This window comes from Crassostrea angulata, chromosome 7, assembly GCF_025612915.1.
Source record: "Crassostrea angulata isolate pt1a10 chromosome 7, ASM2561291v2, whole genome shotgun sequence".
Classification (NCBI taxonomy): Eukaryota; Metazoa; Mollusca; class Bivalvia; order Ostreida; family Ostreidae; genus Magallana; species Magallana angulata.
Genome location: NC_069117.1, coordinates 36,380,396 through 36,401,646, shown reverse-complemented (window position 1 = coordinate 36,401,646; position 21,251 = coordinate 36,380,396). Strand labels below are relative to the sequence as shown.

General features: G+C 32.1%; 1 protein-coding gene across 3 annotated transcripts in view; it reads left to right on the top strand.

The window, feature by feature from the left end:
• The window catches only part of LOC128155164 (Golgi pH regulator-like), a 211,234-nt gene that overhangs the window by 8,232 nt on the left and 181,751 nt on the right, over nt 1-21,251 (top strand). For 2 of the 3 annotated variants that reach the window (XM_052816743.1, XM_052816744.1), the window contains exons 2-3: nt 8,129-8,188; nt 11,827-11,930. In XM_052816743.1, coding sequence (XP_052672703.1) covers nt 8,129-8,188; nt 11,827-11,930 — 164 coding nt within the window. Of the gene's footprint in view, nt 1-8,128; nt 8,189-8,251; nt 8,306-11,826; nt 11,931-21,251 lie in introns of those variants that run through there. The other variant, XM_052816745.1, reaches the window with a different exon arrangement.

Here is a 21,251-nt window from a genome sequence, read left to right as displayed (position 1 = left end):
CCCCTTAAACTGTTCTTTGCTTTTGGAGAGAATTGAGTAGTCTGTATATAATTTTGTGTTAATTTGGTCAAAAGTGTAAATGATAAATACAGTATTATTTTTTTTTTGTACCTTGTTATCTGACTTTTATTTTTTTCCTGGTTCATAATTATTTTTTAATTGGTTTATTTTTGCATTCTAATTTTTAATTTAAACATACGTTGTATCAGTGCCCCCAGTCCCTGTTTGAAGGTGTGTAATTTCCGATTTTCCAATTTAACGGTTTGACTATATGAAATATCTGCATAGATGTTTTAATTCAAAATGACCTTTTTTTAATTTCCTCCCTATTTGTACTTACTGTAATGCATGGCTCTTGCTTCTTGTGTGTGTGTCTCTCTCTCTATTTTTATATATATATATATATAGATATATATATATATATATATATATATATATATATATATATATATATATATATATATATATATATATATATATATATATATAGATATTGAAAAATTGTACAAAGATGAAACTTACAGAAAATTCAGAGAAAATTTGTGGAAGAAAAAATTAAATACTTATATGCCTTTTAGTATAAACAAAAGGGAACATTATTGTCTTTAGATTACATTATTACTAGTTTGTATAGACATTTCCTTTATTTTATGTCACGTTATCTATACATTTTTCATATGTTACTTGTTTATGTACTAATTACAGCTATCAATGTACTTTCTATAGACTCTCACCTATATTTCATATGTTTTTAGCGCAATATTGTTGTATGACGTCACTTGCCAGACTGTATTCATATTGTGACGTCATAGTATATGTTCTACATTGTGTTGCTATGGACAATAAACACCGACTGTTGAAGACCGGTAACACGGTCGAAATATTTTGAAACAGTGTTTTAAAAGTTTTTTATTATATATATATATATATATATATATATATATATAATATCTCTTTATCAAAATTTAGTTTATACTGAAATAGGTTATAGTACATGTACATGCATAACAGATGTTTGATCCACCTCTAAAATTTATTGCGGGAAATAAAACATGAGATCACTGTGACATCATATGTAAATCTCTAATCATTTGTTTAGTATGTATCTCAACTCAATATGAAGGAATAGAATCATGTAAAAATCTCTTGGATCTCATCAATGCTTTTGCGGTACTCAAAAAGTGTCCTCAAGCCTCAAGGCACTGTAAATTAAGAGTTAAATGTTAGCCATTTTTGGCATAGCATTATGGGAGAAAATAGTTATAGAGAGCATAACGGGATTTTGACCAAAAAATGTTCTTGATGAATCAGTAGGTTTAGCTTGTTTTTTTTCCTGCGCGCACTGGTTCTTATAGCTCAGTGCTGGCGAGTGCTCTTGCTGTAAATAAATAAATTAATCAAAACAACATTATTAACAAATTATATTTTTAGGAAAGACAAAACACATGTAATTTTGAAAGTTGTTTTTATAAGTTTATCTCTTTTTCAATCGAAAATAACGAGAAAAAGTGTTCTTTTTAGAGAAAATTGTTAAAAAATTCTGCAATAGATTTTTTTTATCCAAATTGAAACATAATACTTATATGATGATACTGAATTAATATCGCCTGAAAAATGATTGGTGTCATTGACATATTTATGAGGAAGTAATGCGAAAGTGTGGTGTGTTGTATTTTCCTTTCTCTACATTTAATGTAAGTATCATTTGCAAACTTTAAAAAAGGGTTAAATATACATCATTTGGAGGTTGATTTATGAAAGCAAAGAATTACGAAAGGATGCTACATATTTTTAGGTAGTCTGAGTCCCTCAGGTGACCGATTGCTATTGGTCTTAGTCCATCATTGTGCGCACTCCATCGTCCGTTGTGCATCGTCTGTTAGCTATTTTAAATTTTAACTTCTTAAAAAGTACAAAGCCAGTTGTTACCAATTTTGGTTTGAACATTTTTAGGATACAATAAATTAAAATTGTGAAATTTATGACCTTACCATCCTCGGGGCCTCATGGGCTTATACTTAAACTAAATGCGTGATTATGATGTCCTTGAAGTCTTCTACCAAAATTGTGAAATTCCTGGTTCCTGGGTCCGGGCTTCAAGCCCAAGGGCAGGGCAGATATGGACATTATAGTGAAAATGTATTAAATCTTAAAATATCTTCTCTCTATCCACAGCAGGGTGAGATAAACTGAATGCATGAATATGATGTTCATGATGCCCTCAACCAAAACCATGAAATTTATGGTCCCTGTATTTGGGTTAAAGGCCCTAGGGTCAGGCTGATATGACCATATAGTGAAAATGTATTTAATCTTAGAAAATATTCTTCTCTTCATTCACAGCAGGGTAAGTTAAACTGAATGTAGGCTTATGATATTCATGAAACCATCTACCTTAATTATGAAATTCAACACCCTTGGGTCAGGAGTTCAGGACCGTTGGGTAGGGCCAATATGGCCACATACTGAAATTGTATTGAATTGTAAAATTATTTAGCTCACCAAGACGAAGTCGGGGGGAGCTTATGCTATACCCTCGGCGATGGTGTGGGCCTCTGGACCAGGCTAAAGTTTTTGTTGCAGGTCCGGTATCTATCTTCACCAAACTTGCATGGATGATGCATCTGGACCTACTTATGGACTTGAAAGACTTTGATGCTAAATCTGGGTCCTAAATGTCAGATGCTGGAGGAGGTTGAGGTTTTTGGAGCAGGTTAAAGTTTTTGTTGCAGGTGCTCTTTGATAGCAATATCTAAGTTACTGCTGGTCCTAACTTCACTAAACTTGCATGGATGGTGTATCTTATGATATTGATGCACCAGACAGGCTTGAGTGCTGAACATGAGCTAAAGGTTTCGGATGCTGGAGGAGGTTAAGGTTTTTAGAGCTGGTTAAAGTTTTTTGAGCAGGTGCCCTCTGATGATTATATCTTAGTTACTACTGGTCCCAACTTCATCAAACTTGCGTGGATGGTGCATCTTATGATACTGATGCACCTGACAGGCTTGAATGCTGAATATGAGCCATAGGTTTTTTGGATGGTGGAGGAGATTAAGGTTTTTAGAGCTGGTTAAAGATTTTTGAGCAGGTGCCCTCTGATGATTATCTCTTAGTTATTACTTGTCCTAACCACCAAACTTTCATGGATGGTGTGTCTTATGATACTGGTGCACCTGACAGGCTTGAATGCTGAGTCTGAGCCATAGGTTTCTGATGCTGGATAAGGTAAAGTTTTTTGGAACAGGTCCATGTTTAATAAATAACAGTACTACTTCAAACTTGCATATATAGTTGATTAAACTGTAATATGAATGAATCGCAGAGGTAGCTTCAGATGCAGAGCTTGATCTCCATTATCAAGGATGCTGAAAAATTTATGTTAGTTATTACAGGTCCTAACTTCACCAAACTTGAATGGATGGTGTGTCTTATGATACAGATGCACCTGACAGGCATGGAATGCCGAATCTGAGCCATAGGTTGCGATGCTTGAGGAGGTTAAGGTTTTAATTGCTGTCGCCCTCTGATGATGATATCTTAGTTATTACTGGTCCTAACTTCACCAAACTTGCGTTCATGGCAATTTTTATTGATTTTTCATTTTCTGACTTTTTAAGATTTGAAATCCACGAAAATTGTAAAGTCATACGTTAAAAAGATCATCAGAAAATTATCTCCCTTGAGCTGAACAGTATTTTAACCAATGAAATAAATGTGAATTTTCACAAAATGTATTTTCTACCAATCACAAAGGAGCTAGAGGAAGTGGACAACCTGGAGACTGTAAATTTTTTGATTTCTTACTACTGTGTTCCAAGGAAGATGGTAATAAAAGACAAGTTAATACAAATATAAAGGCATATAATTGATATATTTATATACATGTATGAACTTAAATATTTGTACATTACTAAATGTAAGCAATGATTTTCATTGGCCGATGATTCTAGTACAAATGTGTTGTCAGTTAGAGAACTGACTGGTCAGTGTTCTTATGAGTCAATGTGTTTTATTGATAATCCTGATTGACAGGTATTTAAGTCAATTTGACCCTGCATCTCTAACTTTTTGTGTTCACTTTGAGTTCTGACTTTGTGTCAGCTTGTTCTATACTTGGAGTTCACTCTGGTTCCACCCTAACAGACTTGAAGTGAACCCAAAGCGGACACTTAAATTGAACCTTGGGGTCCTTTTTCTGATAGTGAACGGTTGTCTTTGGTTTGTACTGCATGTAATATGCAATATGCTTCGCAGGCTTGGGGCTAATTACATTGTAAAGTAATGCGCATTACATTACCATTACTTCATGAATTTGGGCATTAAATTACCATTACCATTACTTGATTTTCTTGAAGATATGCATTACATTACCATTACATGAGTAAAGTAATGTATTACCATTACCATTACTTTGTTTTAAAAAAGTAAAGCTAATAAAGATATTTTGCAAAGGACTATGTGCGGTATGGTCAAATATCTGCCCCCGATTTCAACCAATTTTTAAATAGTATCGTATAAAAATAAAATCTTCACAAATTATTGTATAGAGGATGCCTATAACTATAATAATGATTTTAGTCATCATTGCTCTTTCGCTGTGTATCTATGACGTCACCTAAATGGCCCAATTCCCGCAAATTTGCAAACAAATGAAAATATTCTCATTTTTGCTCTATATTTTGCATTCGGAAGTATAGAGCGCAGATCTGCTCAAGTGCGGTTTTAACATATGTTTTTCTTCAGATAGTTATACACATTATACTAAAATATGGTACTTGAGCAAGCCTGCGCTCGATGTTTCCCAGTCGAAAAACCATCGGAAAACACCCATATTTTGCTACAAAACATCAATTTATCAAAATAATGCAATATTCATGACGTCATTTCTACATTATGACGTCACAGTGGTGATAACCTTTTACACCTTTATTTCCAATATGATTTTAACTATCTTTCACCTTATTTTAAAGCTCTTTCTAAAACTTTGATTTTTGGGGGCAAAAATTGCATAAAACCGCACTTAGTCCTTTAATGTTTCAAATATATAAAACACTCTTTAACATATCTACAGGTTCATGCTCAGTATCAGGTTCAAATTCAATGACTATACAAGAGTCATTCTTTATTTGCTCAATATATAATCATCTTGTGGCATTATGAACAACATATTACATAAGTAAAATGATATTTATAGACATTTGGCAAGAATCGATGTAGGATACGAAATAGAAACAAAGAATTACATGCATAACAAGAAACAATTTATGGAATAATGTTGTGGTTATCAAAAGCTAAATAGAGATATTTCCCCAGCTAGATTACACAAATCTTTATAATTTTGGAACTTAATTGTAGTAATTCATAAACAGATGGTTTTTTCCCATATAGTTATATTTCTTAAGATACTGTATTTGAATCGTATTTTTTTTCTACGGAGGACACTTTAAGACAAAAGATTGCTGTTGCACTTTATGATCGAAGTTTCAAAGGGTGCATCTTTTATCTGCATCCTGTTAGTTTGAAAATCTTCCCAGCTATACTAAATAAATGTTTTACAGGAGCAGTCGAAGCTTGGACTGAAAAGTACTGTTTGACGATCTTTATCTTAGGATATATTAAGTGCAATAGTAGAAAAAATACATGAATCTTGTATTTTCTATCAGTCCAAACTAATGTACAGTGTACTTAATATACAAGAGAGAGAGAGAGAGAGAGAGAGAGAGAGAGAGAATAAGTAAGTAAAATTATTTTCAAATGGGTTATAATATTGGAAGTGATATTGATTTTCATCATGGATCGATAGTGCATTCATTTTGCTTTTAAAGGTGCATGTCTGTCTCCTATTCTATTGGGACATAGCGAAGGGAAGGGGATTGGGGTGTTTAGCACTTCTTATATGATACTTAGATTATCCTGGGGGCATAGTGTGTTGTTGACACATTTCTTATTGAAGTGCAAACTAATTGGAGTAAATTGTTTAAATGATTAAAAACTCTTAATAACAACACTCTTAAAAATGTTATAAAATTGTGCTGTTATATTTAGCAATATTAGCAATTCAAAAATGAATTTTTGAAAATCTTTTTTAATAATACAATTAAAACATTTTTATCTCAAGAATTATTTCTTTCTTCTTAAAAAATAAATTTAGTCAAATTCAATTTCAACTATTCATTTATTCATCACATTTTTTTAAAGTGAACATGCATAAATAAGCATAGTAATGCAAAGAAATGCCATGTAATGCTAGCATTACACTAGATTTTGGAAAGTAATGAATTTCATTACCATTACTTGTAATGCTAATTTTGTGGCATTACACATTACTAGCATTACTTTAAAAACATGGAATGCATTGCAATGCATTACCATTACATTTAGCATTATACCCCAAGCCTGATGCTTCGACTGCAGTTTCCCTGAATTTTCGTAGCAGACCTATTATTTCCACAGGTTAAACATTAATGGACACATAATCACAGAAATATCAACACTAACCCACTGTCAAATCATTTTCTCAACTTTTACATCCCAGGTTTAAATTTTGTGTATCACATTTTTATCAGTGCAGCTTAAATGTTTTTGTTTCGGATAAGATTGGAAATGTTTGAAAGAAATTATGGAAACCGTCTCTGAATCAATTTAATCTTGCAATGTACAAAAAAAAAATTGTTGGTCATAAAATTATGTAGTGATATTTTCCCCTTTTTAACCATCTCTTTTTGGTGACCCATCCAAAATTTGCTTAAGATGCAAGAAAGATTAAAATCGAGTGTTTTGTATTTGTGACACAATTATTTAAATGTATGTATTTTGCTAATTTTTCTTCAAAAAAGTTAAATCATTCTTTTTAGCTCTTTAAATTACAAGAAAAAATGTAATCCAAAGTCTACAGTCATAAACGCAAAACAAATTTCTTTACAATTTTTCCAACTCTAAATTTTCTACTTTTTAAACCACCTATAGTGAGCGATGTCATAATTCAAACCCAGGATGTAGAAGTTGGGAATATAATTTGACAGTGGATTAGTGGGTTGATGTTTAAAATTTGGAAATTATAGGTTTGTTATGAAAATTCAGGGCATATACTGACTATATTCAAAACATGGGTCGTAGCGTAGATTGCCTTTGTTCCAACATTTACACATTTTCCAGAATCAAAATATGAGGGCTTGCGAAGAGAAGTTGATGTAGACTATGCCTGTTTACTTCTCAAAAGAGAATAGATTTATTATACTATGTTGTCCTGATATTTTGAATATGACTCCTTAAAGCTTATTTTATTATATGGCTGTTGTTGCTAAGGTGAATGATGTGGCTCATGGGCCTCTTGTTTTTTTTCAGTCTTAAAATTTATACCTACATGTATTTACATACTTGTATATTTCAAATATTGAGAGCTTTCAGTTTCAAAGTTATTTCACACATTGCTGACATTGAAAATTATATAAGGAATAAGGAATCATTCTTTGAGTATTATGAGGTGATAATTTCGGTCGGGTGTGATCAAATCCAATAAAGCCCGAAGGACTTTATGATAGATTTGATCACGCCCCGACCGAAATTATCACCTCATAATATTCAAAGAATGATTCCTTATTACTTATATTTATATAATTTTGTGCCATTGTACGATGAAATATTTAAATATATACATGTATATATGCAAACCCCGCTGGCGCCTCAATTTGGGGTCAGTTGAAGTTATGGGTTTTATAGTACAAAATCGATACGTAGTGTTATCACAGGCAAAGACACTGGAAAATGTAAATATATACATATTCCATTATAAAGAATCATAGAGGTGGTGACACATTTAAGATATCTGAACACATCATCTACCTGGTATCTAAATGATTTGACTTGGATTAACGAGGCTCCACTTTCATAATCAAAAAGTTGCTATGTCTCTTCAACTATGTTTTACATTTAATAGAGTACTTCTTAAATAATTGGGTATATGACTTTTGAAATATTTATATTCTACAGTTTTGAACGTATGAATACTTTTGCTGACACATAAACAAGACTGAAGAACAAAAAGACATACAAATTATGCTTCTGATCTTCAGGGGCATAAAAGTAGATAATCTGCAGTTTTGATGAATTAAACATTTTATTCTTTTAGGTTCTCTTTTTTGCTGGTGGATGGGTATTTTTTCTGAAACAACTTTTTAAAGACTATGAGGTAAAATATTAATTTTTTTTTTTTTGCTTAAATTTTGATTGAAGTCTTCAAAAGACCGTTCTCTTTTTTGCTGGTGGATGGGTATTTTTTCTGAAACAACTTTTTAAAGACTATGAGGTAAAATATTAATTTTTTTTTTTTGCTTAAATTTTGATTGAAGTCTTCAAAAGACCATTCTTTCATGAATATTGCAAAAAATTAAACCCAAATCTTATTGGATCACTTCTCAAACACTTTGGACATGGACCCTCTCCCTCAACAAAACCTTTTTAGCTTATGCAAATCAATAAAAGGTTCCAATTAGATTTTCTCTTCACCTGTTGTGCATTGACCATCTATTGGTAAAGTTTTAGCTCACCTGAGCTGAAAGCTCTAGTGAGCTTTTCTGATCACTTTGTGTCCAGCGTTCGCCAGTCGGTCGGCCTGTCTTTAAACTTTCTACATTTTCGACTTCTTCTCCAGAACCACTGGGCCAATTTCATTCAAATTGAGCACAAAAGCCTCACTGGGATTCATGTTTGTTAATATGAAGGACCACACTTCTTTCAACACGAGATAATTAAGAATTATTGAAAATTTGTTGGTATTTTCAAAAATCTTCTCAAAATCCATAAGGCCGGAAAAGATGAAACTTGTGTGGAAGCATCATCAGGTAGTGTAGATTCAAGTTTGTTCATATTGTTATCATTGGGTAAGCTATGAAGAGGCCAAAATGGGGGGTTGTATTTTGCATAGGTTTAAATAAAAATATATCTTTGAAAATCATCTTTTCAAAAACCATTTGACAAGAAAAGCATCCTCAGGTAGTGTAGATTCAAGTTTGTTCAAATTGTTATCATAGGGTATAGCTATAAAATAGGGGCATAATGGGGAGTTGTATTTTTGCGTAGGTATAAATAAAGGAAAATCTTGAAAAGAAACCATTTGACAAGAAAAGCTGAAACTTGTTTGGAAGCATTCTAAGGAAGTGTAGATTCAAGTTTGTCAAAATCTTGATCCCTGGGGGGATCAGGATAAGTGGTTGAATTTCAAATGTATAGGAATAAACAAAGGAAAATTTAAACTTTGTTTGAATTCAAGTTAGTTTAAATCGTGATCCCAAGGATAGGGAAGGGCAGCAACAGGGAATTGAATTTTAACATAGGAAAAAACAGTGGAAAATCATCTTCTCAAAAACAAGTTAACCAGTTGGCCAGAAAGGCTTAAAGATGTGAGGAAGCAATCTCAGGTAGTTTAAGTAAGTTCAGATCTTGAATCCTGCATGGGGATAGGCCAGGGTGGAACACAAAAGGGGGGGGGGGAGTAAATTTTTAGCTTAGCTGAGCTGAAAGCTCAAGTGTCGAGCTTTTTTGAAAAATTTTACTTTTGAAGCCCTCTATCTAAAAGAAGATTGGTGAATAAGGCATGTAAAATGCCTATACATGGACTGATAAGATACTGAAAAATTAAAATATCAATAATTCTGATATTTTAAAAAAAGACATTATCCAAAACAATACATATTTAACATATCATCGATTTTTAACCTTTGAGTATGTTCAATATTTAGAATATGTTGACTCAAACAGGTCAAATTAAATGCGCCATAACTCGGAGGGATGAAAACTGATCCCCTTTTGCTTTGTAATTTTTAAGTATGTTTTCTCTACAGGTTTCATTGATATACTTCTCAAGAAATTCTTGATACAACAATATTGAGGAACAAGATACCTTTAAAGTTAAAACCAAATAATATAATAATGTTGAAACCTCAAATTTAATAAGTATTGTCATAATAGTCTATTCTATGTACCAAATAATGACAAGGGATAAGTTGTTTTGTTGAATGGAAATCAGTTGCTTAAGACAGACAGTCCTCATTTAAAATTTACTTAACGTTATGTCGCTGGACGTCAAGGCACAAAGGAAACTACCAGTACAAACACTATGGGTTTAACTCGGAAAAAGCCAATACAAACCCTGAAAATGCTTAATTATGCCAAAAATATGTCTAAAGAGGAAAAAAATCAGTTATGTTTGGTCAAACGATTACATCTGACATACAGATTTTTCCCTATAATTATCAAAGAGAAATACTGTAAAAAAAACCAAAAAACTATGAAGAACTAAAACTAGATATTCTTAAAAAAACGTGAGCAAAAAAGATATCAAGTGGTATTGTGCAGTCTTAACTGTGAGTGAAAGGTGCCAGAGACCATGTGTGATATAACTTTATGGGGGGGGGGGGTCAAATTTTTACATAAGAATGTAATAGAGTAAATCTTTAAAAATCGTCTTCTCAGAAACTAATCAGCCAGGTTAGCTGAAACTTGTGTGGAAGCTTCCTCAGGTAGTGTAGATTCAAAGTTGTGAAAATCATGACCCCCAGGGTGGATGGGGCCACAATGGGAGGGTCGAAGTTTTACATTGGAATATGTAGAGTAAATCTTTAAAAATCTTCTTCTCAGAAACTAATCAGCTAGGAAAGCTGAAACTTGTGTGGAAGCATCCTCAGGTAGTGTAGATTCAAAGTTGTGAAAATCATGATCCCCAGGGGTAGGGTGGGGGCACAATGGGGAGTCAAAGTTTAACAAAGGAATATGATAGAGTAAGTCTTTAAAAGTCTTCTTCTCATAAACTAATCAGCCAGAAAAGCTGAAACTTGTGTTGAAGCATCATCAGGTAGTATAGATTCAAAATTGTAAAAATCATGATCTCCGGGGGTAGGGTGGGGCCACAATGGGGAGTCGAAGTTGTACATCGGAAAATGTAGAGTAAATCTTTAAAAATCTTTTTCTCAGAAACTCATGAGGCAGGAAAGCTTTGGGGGGGGGGGGTGTTAAAGTTTTACATAGGAATATATAGAGTAAATCTTCAAAAATCTTCTTCTCAAAAACTAATCAGCCAGATGATTCTTTATAATTGTTAAGACTTTGGCCCCAGGACATTTCTTCGGCCTCACAAGAAGGTTCAGAGTTTGATGTAGCTTTATATCCCATATATAAACAATTGTTAAGGATCTTTTTGAGAACTGCAATACTCAACATGTGATATGACTATAAAATCATCCTATTAGAAAAGGGACTAATGATTATAAACATAAGATTATCCAATGGGAAAAGTGGATTTTATTTATACAGGATCTACATGTATTATTGTACATTGTCCAGATTGTTTATATTATGACTCCATTTAGCTGATTTTATCATACCTATTGTTCCTGAGGTGAGCGATGTGGCCCATGGGCCTCTTGTTATATCGATAAGTTCTTTAAGCTCCTTTTCTAATTGCGTGTTCAGTTTGTACCTATTGTATTTATGTTTGATCCATCTATTTCACTCAGCTTTTTTCAATTTACTTAATCCTAATTTTACAGGATTTATTTATCATTTTACTTTGATTTATTGAGTATTCTTAAATTTTCTTTTTATATCCCAGTCTGTGTGAGCATTGTTACTTGTATCAAAATCCGAATAAGTTATTTCATCCCATCTACAAACTGATTTTCTTTTAGAAGTGAGGTGTAAGCTCAATATACACTTTTAATAAGATAATTTAAGCAAAAGTATTTATGCATATATGTAATTGGGGAGATAGAATATCTGACAAAGCTATCAAATAAACTTCACAATTTATAACATGCTTGATTTTTCTTACAGGTCCATCACTCTGTTGTTCTTCTGGTCTTTTCTATTACATTTGCATTGTCATGTACTATGTTTGAACTGATCATCTTTGAAATACTTGGATTCCTTGAATCTAGGTAAGTTTTGTTTGTTTATGCTATTTAGGCTGTTTAAAATTAATTCTACGTTTAACATAACAGGAAAATTAAAAACCTACGAGGGAGGGAGGAAAAAAATAAACAAACAAAAATTTCAAACAAATGTGTATTTATTGAAAGCCACCCATTCAGTTACAAATACATCAACACTGTTATATAATACATATGGTAGGATTCAGTCCATGTTAATTCTTGCATTTTCCAAGCAAATACTTTGTGTAATTTGGGTTTATGTCCTTTCTGTGAGTACATCATGTATACTGGGCGAGAAGTGGAGTGACTTGCAAGCACATCAAGTAGTACATTCAATGGATTTTCATCACCACAAACGTAGCAAACCAAAGGAAAACTTTAAATTTCCTTTTTATGGAAAAAGTTGCTCAACACATGTGACTCACACATTATCTGCAATCAAAATAATGACATTATTTCATACATTTTCATAATGACACATTTTAAACTTAACATATCAGATCTATGTTGTAATTAAGATTCACTGTACATACGTCTAAGAACTCAAAACAAGGTTCTTAACATAAGTGTATTCCAGTTCTTCTTCTTTCCTATTATTATTCCTTATAAATATTAAAAAATGTTTTTTAAAAATGTAGATACATTTCAAATGTAAGGGATTTGCAGTCATTGTCATTTGAGAACTAAAATAAGTAAATTATGCTGACTTAATGCATAACATTGGGACTCAATCATATTTCTTCTTTGCATTTCACTTCAAGATATTACATCCATAACTATCATATTTAACATAAAATATTGTGTGTTTGAACACCAAAATCTCAGTATGATTTTAAAGGGTTCATTCACCTTTGAAATTGAACAAAAAATAAGTAGTCAGAAATTCATCAGATCATGAAGTTTAAATTGAAGTAAATGGGGAAAGGTAAAATTTTTAAGTCTTTTGAATAAACATATTTTCAGTACAGTGTTGGTAAGAAGCTTTTCCAAGCTGTAAAAATGCAAAATTCGTAACTTCACCGTACACATTTTGATTTTTTTTTTTATAAAGATGGGTAGTAATTTCAGTTGTTAATAGACTACTTTAAAAAATGTATACAACAAACCTAGTTTTTGGGCAAAAGTTGGTTCTGACAGCATGGTTCAGACTCTGTAACTTGACAAACGACATCATTCAATCTTGAAATAAGATTTTTACTATGAATTTTGATCATGTGTTGATCCATTTTTGTTCATTTTGAATTTTTTTCTTTGAGAGGGGCGTAGACTCTCGTTTTCTTCGTATTATAAATAATGAATACCTCGATGCTGTTTGAGTGTTTCTGCATGAGCATGTTTTTCTCTCGTACAGGATGTAAAAATCAGTTGCTAAATGAAAACTCAAACCGGAACTTTTACAAATCCGGATTTGTTTGTTTTTTCAAAACAACATTTCTGCTGAAACCTACGTGCGCGGGTTATGTTAAACAAAGAATTAATTTTGAACAGCCTTAGTAATAATAAACAGCAATGATTTAGAGCTGCCTAACACATTCAAATTAAAATTATTGATTTTATGTGCTCTTTCTGAAAATGTTTTGGTATGTTGTTAGGCCTTTTCGACTTTCGATCGAAAAGACCTATTGTTTTTGTCTTTTTTTATTATTATTTTTCGTGACAGTTTTTTGTCAACGATTTCTATAAAATTGGAAGGTATATAAATACAATTATGCAACGGTCTTACAGCAAGTATATCAATCTATGGAATGTAAGGTTTTGAACTTCCAGTTCTGGTACTTCCAGTTTATTATAAGGAAAATTGTAAAAATTGAATGAAACGCAATACTTTGTTTAGTTTTTGAATTAGAACTTTCAACTTATGGAATTAGATACATCTTGTCTTGTTGTACATATTTTTTATATTATTAATAGTTTAGGGATTAAACATCACCACCTTTTAAAAATTTAAAATTTAATTTAGAAAGAGCTTTCCTCAACGAATGTAGAGATTAAATACATAAAGCATATCAAATATTGTTTCTGAGAAATGGGTATTTAATTTTATATGATTTTTATAAATTTTATATGATTATTTTGAAAATATTCTTTAAGAAAGTAACAGTATATCTTCTTATAAGTCTGGAGTTATCTTTCTTTTGACATTACATTACTTTTAAATTCTTATATACAAAAAGGATGAGGAATTCGGAAAAAAAATATAGATTTGATTTTTCTTGACATTTTAAGACAAGAAATGAAAAAAGAGACGTCAAAAAAGCCCTTACTTTTTGTTAAAGACAAAAAAAGTTCTATTTGGTATTGTTATTAGCTCACAGAGACGAAGTAAGTGGAATTTATGCTATAATTTGGCATCAGCATCCGATATATATATATATATATATATATATATATATATATATATATATATATAAACCGTATTTCACGGAATTTAGGTCGATACTTTTTCCCCCGGACATGTGGACCTCGCCCTATTCATCGCTTCGCCCAATTTATGTTTTTTTTTTTGGTTGGAATTTTGCAAAAATTTATGCAACCCTCCAATAAAATCATGAGTGTTTACTGTAATACTAGGGAGGTTGAGATTTCAAACGTGTACGGGTACGTGTACGTGAACTAGGGGAATCACCTAAATTCTTCGCGTATTACGTCATCAGTTTTTGTGACGACATGGTTTCTACATGTTCTCTAAACTTGTAGAGTGTCGTCTACACGTAAGTACAAACGTGTACAGAGTGTAGCTTTTTAGAACAAATAAAATCTTATTGATGAGTGACTGTATTCTTGTGATACATTATATAGATTTTTAAACTTCATTTGCATGAAAATTGATAAGAAATTTACCATTTATTTGGAATTAACTAAATAAATTCATGTCACTAAACTGTGTCGATTTACGTACACATATGTATCCTACAAGTTAAGAAATCTCAACTGATAAATCACAAAAACGTGTACGTGTACGTTTGTTTTAATACACGTACGCGTACCCGTACACGTTTTAAATCTCAACCTCTCTAATGCTTGAATTTCTGTGTAAAAATCGTATGGATTTTAATCAATATATTGTAGTAATTTATCATTTAAACAAAATTAAATGTAAATAGATTTATTTCTTCTTACATTTCTTACTTAGATCACTGACTGAATCATTAAATGCTGTCATGCATTTTGATCGTGTGCTTACGATAAACAGGAAATCGATTTCGCGCGGTAAAAGTAAAATGAGAACCGTACAAAGGGTAATTATGGGGGGAAATATCGTCGGGTAGAAATAAAAAAGAAAACAATTTGTTTTCATAATAGAATACATGAACAAGTCTTTTTCTGTATATTCAACATAAAACTTTCGATGAAATTTTAGCCAGGTGTCTCTGAAATCAGTCTGGGTAGCGCTGACTTTATTTATACACAGTTGAACTCTCGGCACGTGCTACTCATGCCTGCAGGCTTCAATAAGATCAGAGGTTGACTCGTGTGTATATACACAGTAAAAAGTCACATAGAGACACAGGGTGGCATGTGCTACCGTAGTCATGCCTCCAGGCTAGGTAACTATCCCCCGGTTAACACCAGTTTGTACACATGGCAGGGAAGTAATAAAAAACGATCTTAAATTAAAACCGGCCGTACTGAATTATTTGGTTTGAAAATTTTGACGCAATTTCAGACATTTTCTTACGATGTTTTCAAGAAATACATTTTATTTCCCTTTTGTTTAAAACTGTGAAATAAGATTAAAGGCTACTATATGATAACGTTATTGGCTTAAACCATTTATTCATTAGAACTAGCGGTAATTTTTCGACCAATTCTTCGAAGTCGACCTATTTATACTTTTTTTTATTTTATGGCTAAAAACGGCCTCCTTCGCCCAATAAACCGTATCGACCTAAATTCCGTGAAATACGGTATACACACACAATTTGAAATCCACTGAAGAGCCGATCAGGCGAAAGCGCTCTGGATTAAATTTGAGATAATTGAAACTGTAAAAAAGAGTTGCATTTTTAGAAATCTTCTTCTCAAGAACAAGAGAGTGAAATTCAACATAATTCAGCATAAATCATCCTTATAGAAGGAAAACATAAATTGTAAAATTTAAGGGCTAATTCTGTCCCAAATTTGCGCAAATTAGGCCACATAAAATTAATTTTCAGATTATTATCCCCACCCGCCCCTCTGAAAATGGCCCGCCCTGATGCATTTTATTTTATTTTGACAAAAAGAAGTTGAAAATAATTTTGGGAAAAAGAATCGGGCTTGGTATACAAAAAATTCAAAACATTTTAATGGCTGTCTAAACATGTGGATTACCGTTTGGGTGATTCCAGTCATGATTGTTGTCATAAGGATACAAATGTCTTTGTGCATTAAAAGATAAGTTGAAATAAAATGAAATTAAAAGATTAAAATTGGGTTTCGTTACTCATATTTGCATTTACAATTACAATTTAAAACTAGATGCTGTCTTAAGACAGTAATACCCTCACCAAGTGTTTGCCCCTAAATAACACTGTTTTGTACCAGTTTAATTAAAAATGAAGGCCACATGCAAGCTCTGGTAATACAATTAAAAATTATAATTTTCATAACTGAAGGATGAGATCCCTTCCCAAATGATAATACACATGAGCAGCACTTTATGTGCAATTTGGGGTTGAACTGTTTGCAGTGAATTTTCAGTTAATCAATAATCTTAACATTTCATGTCATAGAAAGTATAATAAATTATGCCCCCTCCCTGTGGCGGTTGCGGGCTTAAGATTTGCTTCTGCGTGCCTACATGTACATCATCGTGGGCACAGATTTAGAGATGGGGTGGGAGTGAGGGGTCCAGACCCCCCCCCCCCATGAAAATTCATTTATATCAATGGTAAAATTACCAAAAATACACCTTGGACCCCAATGCTCCAACAGACATGTAAACACTTTAACCCATTGCACTTCATTGCACACGAAACGCTGCACACTTTGCCCGAAACGCTAAATGATTTATACGAAACGCTGAACGGTTTACACGAAACGATTCTCGCACGAAACGATTTGCTCGCTTTTCACACGCTTTGGACACGCTTTTATCCTGATCGATTCGGGTCCTCTCGGATTTTTACCCTGACTCTGTTAGTAAGAATTAATTTTAAGAAAACACGAAATAATAGAAATACTGATATTAGAAACATATATGTACAGAGGTATTGAATTTATTAATTAAATTAATTTGGTACTTATATTTAAAGTAAAAAAATTTTTATTCACAGAATTCGCCAAAAATATTACTTCTATAAATATATTTATTGCTCGAAAGAAATATCCATGATTCTTATTAGTGCCGTAAATAATAAAAATTCCAGAGAAAAAAGTTACCGTAACACAATATTCAATACCAAAAATAAAATCCGTATGATTACAAACTGAAATCCCTATTTTTAATCGGGATTCAGAAGAATTTACTTCCCGCATTTCATAGAATTGAACAGTATATTTTCTTTCTATGTTTACATTTAATTTTGTTCAAATTAATGTTAAATAATCTATCATTGAAATTGTGTGCATCATCAAATACTGATTCCGACTACCTTGAAGTCAGTAAATTTCTATTGGCTATTGACAAAAAAAGAGACGCCAGACCATCCAATGAAAACGAATACACAGAGTTTGATTGACAGGTTCAGCCAGGTGCAGGTCTTACCCGATGTCCGAGGTTATGTGTACTGGTTGTACACAGCCAAATAGTCTCAGTCTTCTTTCAATACGCGTACTTTTCTTTTGTGTATTAAAAATTAATTCAATTTTTTCACGAGAATATCTCAAAGTAGTTTTGCCAATCACAAACAGTTTAAAGTACTGTTTAACACGAGCGCTTATTTGAAACAATTAAATTGTCAGAGAGTTCCGAATGAAATCTGATGAACGTTTCACACGGTTCTCGCACGCTTTGCCCAAAATGATTTACACGCTGTGCCCGAAACGCTGCACGCTTTGCCCGAAACGCTAAATGGTTTACACGAAACGCTTCACGATTCACACGAAACGCTAAACGGTTTACACGAAATGTTTCTCGCACGAAAGGTGTAGTAGTACGTTTCAGGGTCTGTACATGTATGTGTTTTCCATATGCAGAAAAGGATTAGTTAACATGCATAAACATTTCTTTTGTGATGATCAGCTAAAGGAATTTATTATTGTGCTTTAATTGGATTATCATTATGATGTTGACCAATATAGGTAAGCATAATACATGTAGTATAACACAATATAATGAGACGCCAGCATACATAAGTTTTACTTTCACTTTCTAAATAAGCGATCTCCATTTGACAGCTTACTGTATCATTATCTTTTAATATTTAAAAAAGCTTATCATTGTTACCTATCCTATCGCATTTGTAAAGTTTCTGTCATTTTAATTGCAAAAGTTATTTTTTCATTTGTCAGACTAATCATGTACACTATTGAGTTGACCCCATATTGACCCTGTTTAAACAATTTTGTATTAAGGTGTAATGTCCCTCTGCTATTGATTTTGCCATATATATTTTAAAAAATTTCATATTGATTTTCATCAAAGTCAATATCAATCGATTCATATGAAACAAAGTTGAAGTGATGAAGTGCTGCTAGATTTTTCAAAAATTGATAATGTGTCTAATCATGATATGAAGAAAACTAAACATAGTGATTAGAAAAAGCTAAATTTTACCATTGCAGCATAAAATTAAAAACATAAAATGTATATGAAAATAATATATAGTTATACATGTATACATTTTCAATTCATATTACAAAACATATTGAAGCGCTGCATTTTAGTTCAGAATAGCACTTTATTGTATAGGTTTGCAACAAAAATTGCTTCAATCATGCTTTCTTTATCATAGACTATTGCAGGCTTTACATACATGTTTTACATACAGTGTATGGTAAATTGCCACAGTTTCTAAATTTTCAGAAAAGGTTTTCTGTTTTTAAATTTGGATAAGATAATAGTAAATGGATCCATATATTTAAGAAATCCTAAAAGTGTTAACCAGAGCATTCTTTTCATCCAGCCTTCGGCATATCGGAGTATCAAGTAGCATTATTTCCTGGCTATTATGCTCGGGATCGCCCTTCAAAAAAAAGCTAAAAACCTACCTGGAAGTGACGTCACATACCGTATAAATAGTGCTTCCATTGTGATAAACACTCATATTTTTTCTGGCGACATCGGGACATGAGCCCTTGTCGGTTATATGGTTATTGCGGTGTTAATAAATTTTCTAAGACGTGGTCTTTAATTGCAAGGTTTGTAAAGCCTTTGAAAACGAATTAAATCTACCAATGACGAAGTCTTGGTTTGAAAGGATTGATAATCCGTGCATTTCGTTTTACACATGGTTCATGTGGTTTTACAACTCAAGTTGTACTATACACGTTGTGTATTTGTTGAATGCACGATAAGAACACGCTGTGTTCAGAATTTTTTCGTGAATATATTTTACCGCAAGTTTTACAGTACACGTTGTGTATTGGTTGATAGTAAGTTTATAAAACACGTTGTGTTCAGAACTTGCCTATATAAAAGATTTTACACCGCAAGTTGAATAATATACACGCTGTGTATATATTGAATAGTACAGTACAATTAGAACACGCTGTGTTCAGATTTTTCTTATGGTTTTATTGATCTCAATATCAGGGATATAAATGAGACAAGAGATGGAATTTCTCTTAACTGCTGACTGATACTGGAGATAATTGGTTTACGACACACAATTTACAAAATGTAATGCTCATAGTAAAATGACCAAAGGTCTGAAGTTTGAACAAAATAATATTCAGGTTAATAATACAACTGTACTAAATCATGTAGGTGAAAGAAGATGTCAATTTAGAACATCGGAACAGGCTGATACAATACATTACATGAAATTAATGTTGGTTTATTGATCATGATAAAAAAGAAGTATTTAAGGCATCAGTTTGCACATGGTTGAAATAAGTACAGCTGATGATATCAGTAATATTATTTGGTGTCATTGAAGACCAAACAAGAAATTTCACTAATGAACAGGAATTTATTTTGCTTCTCAGAGCAATACATTGGCTGTGAAATGTTTTAATTCTGGGATGAGAAGCTTAGGTATACGTATGTTTTTTATAACACATAATATATGGTGTTTTCAAGTTATTGTCACAGAAAAGATGATTGTCTACATTACATTTATTTATATTACATTGTACAGTCGAAGTTGTGCATGTTGTGAAGTTTGGAAGAAAGAAGCTTAAAATCTTGGAGAGTCATGAATTTTTTGAAAGACGAACTGATTCATAAAATATTAGAGAATTAAATTGATCACTGTTTGTTATGGGTGCAAAAGACAATCCATGCAGTGTTTTGAATTGTATCAATTGTTTGTGCAGTTTTATTCAGATATAAAGTTTGAGTTAAGATCGAATTATAAAGTTTGACTGAAGTGACAGTGAATGTTGAAAACAGGAGTACCAGTATCGATTAAAAAATTTGAATGAAAGCCATATATATATGTCTATTAAAGTTAGTAATAGAGAGAAATCAAACAAACATTAGGATACTTGACTTGAAAAGTACTTTTAAAATAAGTACATGTACCGGTAATTAATGTACATGTATTCAGTCAAATAATTAATATGGTTTTACTATTTAATTGTTTTTTGCATCCATAAGTATTACAAAAGTCATAAACCTGCACATCATTATATGATTCATGGGGATGATTTGAGGAACAAAGAACCAAACATTTATTGACTTAGATGATTTGATTTCAGACACCATACATGAATTTACCGGTATTTTAAGCTAATTTAAATGAAGACTTCATGGAAACTAAGGCTTGATAAGTATTGTTATGACACTTATGATATAAAGAAATGAAGTTGTATGATACATTGCTGAAATCCTGAGATATAATACCAAAAGAAAAGGTTCAGAGTGAAAGAGGATCAATGTGGTCAGAATGAAAATCCAGAAATAATACAATGTTCACTAAAACCCTATTTGTTATAAAAATAAACATTAAAACTTATTACCAAAGTATGGTACATGCTCAATTAGATTGAAATGAAAGAGTACAGTATATATTAAAGAAAGAGACTATATGTGACCATCTTTTATTTCTATCTTAAGAATTTGGTGAATTAAACTTTAACCATATGTCAAGCAATTTTATACCAAGACAAATTGTCAATGGAGATCAGTTGTTTTACAACCTTCCTCTTTAAGGAAAAATCCAGTGATAAGGATTAATTATAAATGTAAAAATACATTTGTAATAGAATATTGCAATGGAAGAGATATAATTGAATGGT